At 48.5% G+C, this 12693-nt stretch overlaps 1 protein-coding gene across 1 annotated transcript in view; it reads left to right on the top strand.

Annotated features, from left to right (window-relative positions):
- The first annotated feature begins 809 nt into the window (after nt 1–809).
- Nucleotides 810–12693, top strand: part of LOC142257669 (embryonic protein UVS.2-like) — a 39139-nt gene continuing 27255 nt past the window's right edge. Inside the window, exon 1 of the mRNA XM_075329807.1 lies at nt 810–1116. Coding sequence (XP_075185922.1) covers nt 810–1116 — 307 coding nt within the window. The remainder of the gene's footprint in view (nt 1117–12693) is intronic.

Here is a 12693-nt window from a genome sequence, read left to right as displayed (position 1 = left end):
TGTCATCGAAGGATACACCCAGATCAGGGGGCATGCTTCCAGGGGACCTTGATGGAGGGCCTGCATCAACTGTATGGTATAGCACATTCGAGAACGACGCCTTATCATCCCCAAGGAAATGGGGCTTGTGAGCGATTTAATTGTACACTGATACAGATGTTGAGAACCTTGGAAGATGGGCAGCAGGCTCGCTGGCCCGATTACCTTCCTGAACTAATGTGGGCCTACAATAACAGGGTGCACAGCACCACTGGCTACTCGCCATACATGTTGATGTTCGGGAGGCCCGGGAGGGATATTGAAGATTTGAACATGCCTGATCACTCCTCTAATTCTCCTCAGACCGCATCTGAATGGGTTCGAGAGCATCGGCGACGACTAAAAGTGGTGCATCAGGTGGTGGGTAGTCGACTCAGTCAGGTGTCTCATAAGGACAAGCGACCGGTGCAGACAGAACCCTTCGCCCCAGGAGATAGAGTGTTAGTAAGGGTCAAATGACCGACGGGGAAACTGGATGACCGTTGGGAAGCAACTCCCTACCGGATAGTAAAACGGTTGAGCCCTGAGATTCCAGTCTACGAGGTCAAGCCGGTGGGGACTGGGGGACCTACTCGTAATCTTCACCGTAACATGCTACAGCGGTGTTGGTTTGAAGACACGAATCCCGTTTCTACAGAACCCCAGACTGCTCCCCAAAGGGGGGGAATTCCTGATGTCTTTCAGTTTGATGATATGCCTTCCCCTGTACCTGTCAACCTGGCCCCTGTGATAGATTTGCCCCCATACGGAGAGAGTGTCGAGTCTGAAACATGTCTGAAGGTGGGGAATTAGGTCAGCCACCTGACGTGGATGATGGGTCACAGGGTGCTCTACCTCGGGAGGGAACAGCATCATGTGCTCCCTCTGATGGCACTGCTGAAGAGTCTCCTGCCTCCTTGAGGCCTGAATCTGATGGGGTGGGCCTCAGGAGAACCACTCGCCCTACAGCAGGAATACCCACTCAGCGCTATGCACAGGACGAATTTGAGTGGGGAGGTGTGTCGGGGACGCCAACCTCTAGTGGGGTAGAGTGTGACAGTCTGAAATGTGATTGTGTCAGCAGTGCCCTAGGACTCTGTAAGTTCTGCCTGCCTGCACTTATCAGCAGGGTTTTGGGTCAGAGACCCTGTAGATGCAAAAGTTACCTCAGAGAAAAGTGTGCTGAGGCCGGGCTGCCTGAGAGAGAGAGTTGTGTGACTGCGGGCTAAAAAACAGTCTGAAAAGAGAAAGAGATCAGAGAGACTATTTTTTTTTCTTTTTCATTATCTTTTCCTCACAAAAGAACCAGGAGGTGTGCTGAAGAAATTGGACCGTGTTGTGTAAGAGAAAAGAGCTCCAATTTCCTGATGGGAGGGCTGTTCTCTGGACCAAGGAAGCCTGCATTCTGTCTGAGGATTACTACAGCGCTGTGGGCCTGAGACCATGTTCTGTGTGGAGTAATTGGCTGATATCGACTAAGTCCGGGGTCCCTGCATGGCAGGACCGTGGTGAAGACATCCTTAGAGCAAGAAGAAGATTTTTGTGTTTCCTTTTTTTTTACCTTCTTTGGAATTATATACAGCGGACTCGGACCACAGGCCTGTGTGAAACTTCCCTTGAAGTTAATGGTATCATAGTTTTAAGATACCCGGGTATCCCTTTGTTCAGTGTAAAAGCAAATTTAAAACTTTGTTATTAGTGGTGATAAGTTATACTCAGTGTGCCATCTCAGAGGTTCCCTCAGAGTGCCCCCATTAGATTTACACCTCTTGCCTTTGTCGTGGGCGGGGAGGGAGCTGCTGTGCTCTCGCTGGCGCTTGGGTCCAACGCTGCTGCAGCCTGCTGCTTGCTGCTCGGTGGCTCGAGCGGTGGGCCGGATCCGGGGACTCGAGCGGCGCTCCTCGCCCGTGAGTGAAAGGGGATAGTTTTGGGGTTTGGGAAGTCGGTCCGTGACGCCACCCACGGTTTGTGGTGAGGTTGGGACACCACCGCTGCTCTGGACGGGGATCCCGGGAGCGATGACAGGGAGCAGCCGAGATGTTTCTCTCCCCTCTGTGGGTAGGGGGGTTTTGGGTGGTCCCAGGGCCCGGTGAGGTGACTAATATGTGGATGGCAGGGTTTGGTGAGGTGCAGGGTCGCGGGTGCAGCACAGTGCCAGACGGCACGATGGTACACACTCAGCCAATAACGTTCACGGAGTCTCTCGTAAAACAAAAGGCTGGATGGACGGGTCCCACAGCCGGGTGCAGTGGTCACTCCCGGTAGGTTGGCGGTGGCTGCCTTTCCCTGCACCTGTAGTGTGTTTTCGGCCCCGATGGCTTCCCACCGGTAACCCGCTCCCCAGCTTTGATAAGCGCCGGAGGAGCTCCTTTTGCCTGCAGGCTCTGGCCCTGGGAATTGTAGCCTTGGCCGTGACTGTATTTCCCTTCACGGTTTGGATGGTTGCCTTCAATCGGGTCTTTGCTGCTGGGAAACCCCGGAGGTTCCCGTCGCTAACGGATTTGACCATTTGAACGGCGACTCCAAGCCTGGTCGGGGTCCGTAGGCCCTGCCGAATGGTGCTGGCTTCTCTTCGCTGCCCGGTTCGGTACCGGCGGGCCACCGCCCGACCCCGGTCCTACGGTTCCGCGTCGATCGGTCTCTCCTGCAGACAGCCACCACCGTCTGCCAACCTTGCTGTATGTGCCCGGGCCACGTACCCGGACACGGTCAGACTGCTCCTCACTTGCCACTTACTCCTTCACTCTCCCTAACTGTTCTCTTTCCTTTTCCCGCCTCCAGGACTGTGAACTCCTCAGTGGGTGGGGCCAACCGCCTGGCTCCACCCCACCTGGTGTGGACATCAGCCCCTGGAGGGAGGCAACAAGGATTTGTTTGTGACTGGTGTGCCTAACCGGGGTGTGGGGTGTGTTGTTGCAGTACCTGTGAAGACCTGGCTTGTCCAGGGTGCCACATTCCCCCTTGGTTAAATGCAGACCGTCCGCGGGCTGCCCGTCCATCACCGGTTTTATTTTGTAACTGTAAAAAGAGGTAGAAACAGATAAAACATCAATCATAAGCATACTTTTATGAAACTTCCCTTAACGGGAGGCACTTTCTTTAACGTTACTAACGGTACATTTTTATTAACAATACATGGCTTCCGCTCTTCCCCCGCCCAAACAACCTGGCCCTGATGCTGCCCCCAAGAAGTGGGCAGCACCCCTTGCCCCAGTCCATCACCAGGCTGCCCGAGCAGGTACGGTCTCTTTCAGGGGACCCACATCCATGGGGGACCCCTGACCCCCGGAGGATCGCTACCGGTTACGTTAGTGGCGGGCCTGGGCCATGCCTTTCCTCCAGGCCCATCCTCCAAAACAGCCTCTCCAGAGTCGGCCATGGAATAAAGGCCAACATTTATTTACATTCCACAAGTTTGTGGTTGCCCTGTAAGTTCTTGGGCGTGTCCGTAAGTAGTTCCTTATGCCAACGGTGCAAAGGGTCCCTTCAGGGACAACTTGCCGGCAACGGCCGGTTCAATCACGGTTGCTAATCAGGTTACAGTTCGGTTGATTACTTAATTTACTCACTTAACAACGGCACTGGTGGTCCCAACGGGGACAACTTGCAGCGGAGGGACCGCTGACTTACTGCAGGTCCACCCCACAGACCGGGGGAGGGGGCTGGGCTGGTGCTTGGGGCTCCTAGCCTCTTCCCAGTTTGGAGTCCAGGGCAAACCAGCCCCTCTCTCCGCCATGTCGCGTGTACTGGACCAGATCCCCTCGGAGCAGATTACAGCCCGGGTGGTCCTCCAGTAAGTGGGCATTAATGTCCCGGCGGGCTACGAAGACTTCGGCCTCCAGGCCCGGCGCGAAGATAAACCCGTATCCCCGACGGACATCAAACTTTCTCACCTGCCCCTCGTGGACCGGGCCCGTACCCGGAAGGTGGCTTTGCGGAGGCTTTCTTTTTCTTGGATGGTGCGAGCTATCAGTGCAGCCTTCCGCCTCTCCCTCTCCGCAATTTCTCGTCCCAGCGGGGTTGGTTCCCTGTCCCAGTAAGGGGCTACTGCTTGCCCCTGCGCGCGGGTCGGGCCCCGCAAGACTTTCACCACGCTGCCCACCACTGGCGCCCTCTGTGGAAGATCCCGCGGTGTCATGGCCTGGGGCGCTGCATCGCAGCAACGACCCGGAGCAGCCTCAGCCGAGGGGTGGGGGATGGGTACAGGGTTCCTCTCCCGCTTGACCTCCACCTCCTCCTGCACGGGACGGGCTGCCGGACTCGGTACGGGACCAGGCACGGTCACTCCATGTGCCTCCGGTACATCTCCGCTGACGGGCTCGGTCTTCAGCAGCTTCCAGGGAAGCAGTTCAGGACGGTTACGGGCTTCAGCTGCAGGTCGGTCCGCTTGGGCGGACGGGCAGGGTACTGCTACCGGTTGTTCGGGTAGCGGGCCTAGTGGCAGGGCGGTAGCAACTAGCACAGGTAGCGGGGGAGGCATCAGGGTGAGCGGGCGCAGGCCGATCCCTTCGGACTACAGGGGCGTGGGTTGCTTACCCGCTCCTCCATATCTTCCTCCACCTCGCGTCTCCGTATAGCCGCCACCACGTCCGCCATGTTGGCCTCCCACTCCTCCAGGAGGAGCTGCACACGGACCTGCAGAGGGCCGCTTAGCTGGACGGTCCGGACTTCCACCCACGCCGTGGTACCAGGCGCGGGCGCGGGGACGACGGTGTTGCCGAACGGACTATGCATCGTTGCAGCGGCCTCTTCCAGGAACCAAAGATGGCCGCAGGGTCCTGGCGTCCCTGCTTCTATAGCCGCGGTCTACATGCAGCCGGACACCATCCGCCCCCCTTGGTTTCTTCTCAGCACCTCCTCTTCAGGGGCGGAGCTTCGGCTTTCGCGCCTCCACTGCTCGGGAAGACGCTCGAGCGGGGAACTTTTCACGCCCAAGATGGCGGATTCTGAGATTTTTCGGCCGGACACCTCCGGCGGGACACAAGGCACACTTCTACCGGGCGGTAGAACGGTAAGATCCTGTTCGTGACGCCAAGTTGTCGCGGGCGGGGAGGGAGCCGTCGCTGCTGCACTCTCGCTGGTGCTCGGGTCCGATGCTGCTGCAGCCTGCTGCTTGCTGCTTGCTGCTCGGTGGCTAAAGCGGTGGGCCGGATCCGGGGACTCGAGCGGCGCTCCTCGCCCGTGACTGAAAGGGGATAGATTTGGGGTTTGGGAAGTCGGTCCGTGACGCCACCCACGGTTTGAGGTGAGGTTGGGACACCACCGCTGCTCTGGACGGGGATCCCGGGAGCGATGACAGGGAGCAGCCGAGATGTTTCTCTCCCCTCCGTGGGTAGGGGGGTTTTGGGTGGTCCCGGGGCCCGGTGAGATGACTGATATGTGGATGGCAGGGTTTGGTGAGGTGCAGGGTCGCGGGGGCAGCGCGGTGCCAGACGGCACGGTGTTACTCACTCAGCCCATAACGTACACGGAGTCTATGGTAAAACAAACGGCTGGATGGACGGGTCCCGCAGCCGGCTGAAGTTGTCACTCCCGGTAGGTTGGCGGTGGCTGCCTTTCCCTGCACCTGTAGTGTGTTTTCGGCCCCGATGGCTTCCCACCGGTAACCCGCTCCCCAGCTTTGATAGGCGCCGGAGGAGCTCCTTTTGCCCGCAGGCTCTGCCCCTGGGAATTGTAGCCTTAGCGGTGACTGTATTTCCCTTCACGGTTTGGACGGTTGCCTTCAATCGGGTCTTTGCTGCTGGGAAACCCCGGAGGTTCCCGTTGCTAACGGATTTGACCATTTGAATGGCGACTCCAAGACTGGTCTGGGTCCGCAGGCCCTGCCGAATGGTGCTGGCTTCTCTTCGCTCCCCGGTTCGGTACCGGCGGGCCACTGCCCGACCCCGGTCCTACAGTTCCGCGTCGATCGGCCTCTCCTGCAGACAGCCACCACCGTCTGCCAACCTTGCTGTATGTGCCCGGGCCACGTACCCGGACACGGTCAGACTGCTCCTCACTTGCCACTTACTCCTTCACTCTCCCTAACTGTTCTCTTTCCTTTTCCCGCCTCCAGGACTGTGAACTCCTCAGTGGGTGGGGCCAACCGCCTGGCTCCACCCCACCTGGTGTGGATATCAGCCCCTGGAGGGAGGCAACAAGGATTTGTTTGTGTCTGGTGTGCCTAACCAGGGTGTGGGGTGTGTTGTTGCAGTACCTGGGATGACCTGGCTTGTCCAGGGCGCCACACCTTTATAGTTAATTGTTTTTCTTTGTTCAACCTGGTGTGAGTAGGTAAATGTATTCCCGATTCCTGAGGTAATATACATAACTATGGGGAGATAAGGTATGCACACCAGTGACTATGCAAGGGGAATACATGAAATAGCAGAAACTGCTGTGTGAATACTGACTTGAAAAATCCAATAGCTATATGTAAGAGTGAAAATGTGAAAAATGGAATCTGCATTACTGCCATGAACATATGAATCAAGAGAAATTTAGCTACTGAATTGATCAATGCAATAGAGCCCCAACACTACGCCAAAGTATTTCTCTACGTTGGGGTCCCTAGCTTGTGTGTGTCGTCTCATGCAGTTAAAAAACTTACCGTGTATGGGAAGCTGAGACCCAGGCTATTTATGCGTATGATATGGATTGGCAATAGGTGTGGTTGGGGAGGGTTCACAAACGAAAAACTACTAACAATAAGGAATAACGTTTGGAACACCATTCTAAGTCTGAACTGGGTGCAAAAACCTAAAAACACATCACTATGGGGAGATAAGGTATGCACACCAGTGACTATGTAAGGGGAATACATGAAATAGCAGAAACTGCTGTGTGAATACTGACTTGAAAAATCCAATAGCTATATGTAAGAGTGAAAATGGGAAAAATGGAATCTGCATTACTGCCATGAACATATGAATCAAGAGAAATTTAGCTACTGAATTGATCAATGCAATAGAGCCCCAACACTACGCCCAAGTATTTCTCTACGTTGGGGTCCCTAGCTTGCGTGTGTCCTCTCATGCAGTTAAAAAACTTACCGTGTATGGGAAGCTGAGACCCAGGCTATTTATGCGTATGATATGGATTGGCAATAAGTTTTTTAACTGCATGAGAGGACACACACAAGCTAGGGACCCCAACGTAGAGAAATACTTTGGCGTAGTGTTGGGGCTCTATTGCATTGATCAATTCAGTAGTTAAATTTCTCTTGATTCATATGTTCATGGCAGTAATGCAGATTCCATTTTTCACATTTTCACTCTTACATATAGCTATTGGATTTTTCAAGTCAGTATTCACACAGCAGTTTCTGCTATTTCATGTATTCCCCTTACATAGTCACTGGTGTGCATACCTTATCTCCCCATAGTGATGTTTTTTTAGGTTTTTGCACCCAGTTCAGACTTAGAATGGTGTTCCAAACGTTATTTCTTATTGAGGTAATATACATAACCCGGGAACTCTGAGATCGGCGCATTGATTCTGGCTAGAAGCTGAGTGTGTTAATTTCCCTTTTGTGGTGCTTTGAGGGGTTCTTAAGTCAGTCATTATTTATACTGAATCATACTCATTCTCAACCCAGTAAAGGAACCCTTGTTTATTTCTGCCTCTGTCTCGGTTTGTGACCCACTGGATTCTCTTCGGATCTACGGTCATTACAAAAGGAAAGGAAACCATGTGTTTAGGGACAGGGAAGATGGTGATCTCTGACTAAACCTACTGCTGGACCCTGGGGTTCCTCACCACCCTAGATAAGTTCCGCACCTATGCGGTGAGCCGGCTATCTGACCCTAGGTATCTCTAGTGCTGGACCCTAAATAGGGAACGAATGGGATGAGCTCTTCATCAACCCCACTAAACACTATAGAAGACACAAGCAGGACACACAGGGGGAAAATGTGTGAACTACTTATCTACAGATGACACAGTTAAAAGTTCAACAATATCTTCAGCAATAATACCACAGAGGAATACAAGCCACCTGCAAGCAATGAAGGCTTGAATGAACTGAAAATATCACTAGCAGCAGTCTAAGGAAGGAAGGGTTATTAATGCTGATGATCACCAGCTGGGTGGAAGGCGAGTTCCTGCTGAGTCCAAAAGGGGAGAGATGAATCCAGCAGGAGAGCTACCTAAACCAATGAATACAGCAGGAACAATTGAATTTCAGAGAGCATTTTGCGCAGCCAAACGCTGTGACCTCCTATGGCCAGAAACCACATGACTGTCACCCATGAGCCATGACACACCCGTGACACCTCAGCTCCTCACTGTCACCTATTGTATCTTCAGAATACCACCACTTTTGCGTAATTCCCTGGTTTTTCACACAGGTTCAGGACTTCCGGTTTGACTTAGCCGATGACGGTTCTCCCATGAAAAATAAAACCTGTAAGAACAGGCATAGCATGAGAGGCAGGATTTCAAGATGAGTGGTGGAGTTCTGAGGATGCCAACTAGGTGTCCTTGGCCTCTCTCACTAGAAGTGCATTGATATAAGTCAGACACTTCTAGTTCGTCTGAGACTACAAGTATGCAAATTACATGCATGCAATCATGTGACCACCCGCTTGCACAAGCATTACCAAGGAATCGTGACAGCGTGCAAACAGCAAGTCATCATGATTCAGAAGTCTGTAGTGATGTAGAGTGACTGCAGACTACTTTGTCAATTGAATCAACAAAGACTCAAAACAATCTGGGTAAGAAGACTTCAAAGAATAAATGAAATTAAGACATAATTTTATTGAATAACATTAAATAAATATTATTATTTTTTCTTTTTACAATAAAAAGCAAAGGTAACAAAAAAAAGGAAACATTTTAGCCACTATTTCCTTATGACATACAATATTGTTACTAATACGCCAGTCTCAATGGCTCCTTCATTACTCCGAAGTATACAAAAGCTGTAAATGGCTTATACCTGAGGCAAAGAGTGATAAGATGACTTAGATGGTACTGCAATATAAACTGATGTATGCATAATTAATAAATAATAAATACAGCTTATAAGTAGTTGTACGATTCTTCAAATTATATAAATTTTCCCAAGTGTATTGCAATATGCCCTTAGTATAAAACACACTTGGTCTTATCAGGAGATAAAGTGCTCTTAAATTTGGGAATGCCTGAATTAAAGTGACCGTGCATAATAAGGCAACAGTAGTATGACATATCTAAAGTATTTGACTGACTACCAGTACACTGCGTGTATCTCACACAAGCATGTAGAAGTCAGCAAGATCAATTAGCCTTAGTAAAGATGTAAAATGAAAAGCTATAAATCAATATCCAGTACTTGAGTGTTTATGTCTGGTGTGCGTGGCTGGCTTCCCTCAACCCCGATGTGCATTTTGCACTGCTTATTCAGGGGGGAGTGTTGAGGTGGGGGAGTATCAGAGCGTCACGGAGTATATAATGACAGAACATGGGCTCCTAGGATGGCCCTCAGACTACCCTCGAAAAAGCGCCTTGCGAAACGGACGTCGGGGTCTCCACCCGCCGCCACCTATTGCCACCTTTCCAGGTAATTGGCCAACTTTTTGTCCTTATTCCCTTGTTTGTGACAGCGATGGATCCTGCACTCCCCATGTGCTGATCCTACGCTGTCACAGCACCTTCATTCATAGACAGTGCTCTGATTTTCTGTGCGGAGTTTTAACCTCTTAATTGTCGTAACTTGCTCCTTACTTAATACATCTTTAAACCTATTTTGGGTACATTGACTCTGCACGGTTATTGATGAATCATTGCCTATCCATTTTACACCCATTTCATATATTTTTTCATTTTCATGTCTTCCCTTTGGTATTCCCTGTTTTACACAGGTTAATGCATCTGGGCTTTAATTTTTGTTTTCTGTAGGCCGCTTGATCTATCACTGGCCTAATTATTTATTTCGGGGTTACCCCTTTATATATAACCAGACCTTACATATATGTCTTTGGCTTTGTGATCTCCCATTTGGGTTTCTCCTGTCACTGTTTTTTTTACTGCTTTTACAACCACTATTAAACTTGAGGTGTCCACTGTTATAAATTTAACCCATTGTGGTTTTATACAATGTGTTTAAGATTTAGTAACACCTCCGGTTTTCCCCTGTTACACGGGTCTTTACAATCGGCCATATATATATTATTGGATTTATTACTGGTTTAATCATAGGTAAAATATATCTTCGAGACCTGAGTAGTCTCGAAAGCCTGCTATTATTACCATCTTTTCAGTTAGCCATTAAAAGGTATCAACCACTGAGGACTTCAGTTCTTTTAACCAATGGTTTATTCATCTAATTTTTGGCTTATCCCGGTTACATATAACCAGGCCTCCTATATATATGTCCTTGGCCTTGTGACCTCCCATTTGGGTTTCCCCTGTTACAGTGGCTTTTTTTGACCGGTCTTTTAACGACTATTTACCTGAGGTGTCCCCTGTTATATATCTAACCTATTGTGGTTTTATAAATCCTGTATTAGATCTAACAACACCACAGTCCTTGCCCCTATTATACAGGTTTTTACATAGGTCATATATATATATATTTTTTTTTTTTATCTTGTGTGCCTTTTCCTTTCAATAACCTTTACATTCATCACATTGTCCCCTAGGGGGACTTTCACTTTGGCCAGTATCCTGTTCACACATTTTGTATTTTTACACATATTGTGGCATTCACACAGTTCATTATTTCATGGATCTCTTTTTTGATGTTATAAAAACATAAGCATATATAGAACACATAATTACGACTTTGGTCCATATTATATATATTTTCATGTACTGCATGAGTGGTGGCAAGGGTTTTTGTCATGCTATACTATGTCCCAATTTTATGTTTAATCCATCCTTACCAATATGACCTCAATATTATTCTTTTGAAATATTTTTCTGATATTACTATTCAACTTTTTCATATATTGTATATTTATTATTCAATAAAATTTAGAATATTTTTCGCATACAACCTTGTGCCTGTTTCTTCTTGTTCCTCTTTGTTTACAATGCTTGCTTTTGAAGTTGGCACCATCCCTGAGGGATTCTATGGAGTTTTTCCCCTCGGTGTATATATAATTTAGTCATGTATTTTTTGTTTATAATAATAAGGCAAAAGTAGTATGACATATCTAAAGTATCTGACTGACTACCAGTACACTGCGTGTATCTCAGACAAGCATCTAGAAGTCAGCTAGATCAATTAGCCTTAGTAAAAATGTAAAATGAAAAACTATAAATCAATATCCAGTACTTGAGTGTTAATGTATGGTGTGTGTGGCTGGCTTCCCTCAACCCCGATGCACGTTTTGTCCTGCTTATTCAGGGGTGTGTGTTGAGGTGGGGGAGTGTGAGAGTGTCATGGAGTATATAATTACAGAACATGGGCTCCTAGGATGGCCCTAAGACTTGAGACCTTGCACTGTTTCTTATCTTGGGGATAGGCTTGATGGTAGCAAGGAACGAACCCCCAGAGTGACCATAACTCCTGTCCGAGCCCTGATCTTACTCCTCCTCTCCCTTGGGGTGGGCCGGGAAACAAAATGACAAAACCCCACAAAAATCTCTGCTATTTTTGCATATTGTATGTCATGTTCAGTGTCCACCAGTTCAGAATTTGAGATTAGGAAGTGTCGGCAATTTTTTCTAGTTTGTATTATGGAGTCATGCCCTTTGTCTGCGCACTCCTCTCAGTTACTTCAGGTGTTGTTTTTAATTTTTCTTTTTGCAGGCTCTATCCTAGCCCATATAATAGTTCCGTTTGGACAAGAGAGGCATAGCATTTAGAGTAGGACCCAGATGAGAATTATAGACAAAAAGACTGACTGCACTCACCAAACTGATGTGTGAACAGGTGCATAACTGAACATGACATAAAATACAAAAAAAGACAGTTTGCACTCTGATAATGCTAAAGTATGGAAATCATGAATGTGTGAACATGGACCTGCATTACTGCTAAGGAAAATCTAAGAAAAATGAGATTTTTAGCATATATAAATGTCCATTTGTATATCTGCCCAGTTACCACTTTACGGCATATCTCGGAACTCGGAACACTATGCTGAAGCATCTCTCTGGGTTATGGGCAAGTAGGAACCTGCTATATAGGATAAGATTACCTGTGGCAAGTGGGGGAGGGGTGCACGGTCAGAAGGTATGACCCTCTTAATATAGACAAAAAAACTGACTGCACTCACTAAACTGAGGTGTGAACAGTTGCATACCTGAACATGACATACAATACAAAAAAAGACAGTTTACACTCTGATAATGCTAAAGTAAAAGTAAACTAAAGTTTTTAAACCAGAGAGAGGCTTTAGCATATTGTAGGTACCCAGTTGTGAGATATGCCGTGAAGTGGCAACTGGGCAGATATACAAATGGCAGGTTTTTAGATTTTCCTTAGCAGTAATGCAGGTCCATGTTCATACATTCATGGTTTCCATACTTTAGCATTATCAGAGTGCAAACTGTCTTTTTTTGTACCAGATGAGAATTACACCTTGAAATTGGTATCTCGGCACAAGTAAATTTGGCCACCTTTATTTGCTAAGTAACTCATTTTTTTCAAAGATTTTTTTTATATTTTCTTAGCAGTAATGCGTATTCGAATTCCAATATTCACCATCTAGATTCATGATTTTTCTTCTTCCCTTTACTTGAGTGCAACTGCTATTTTTGAAT

The sequence above is a fragment of the Anomaloglossus baeobatrachus genome, chromosome 12 (assembly GCF_048569485.1).
Source record: "Anomaloglossus baeobatrachus isolate aAnoBae1 chromosome 12, aAnoBae1.hap1, whole genome shotgun sequence".
Classification (NCBI taxonomy): Eukaryota; Metazoa; Chordata; class Amphibia; order Anura; family Aromobatidae; genus Anomaloglossus; species Anomaloglossus baeobatrachus.
Note: the sequence above shows the minus strand (reverse complement) of the source record. Positions and strands in the feature narration are given on the sequence as shown.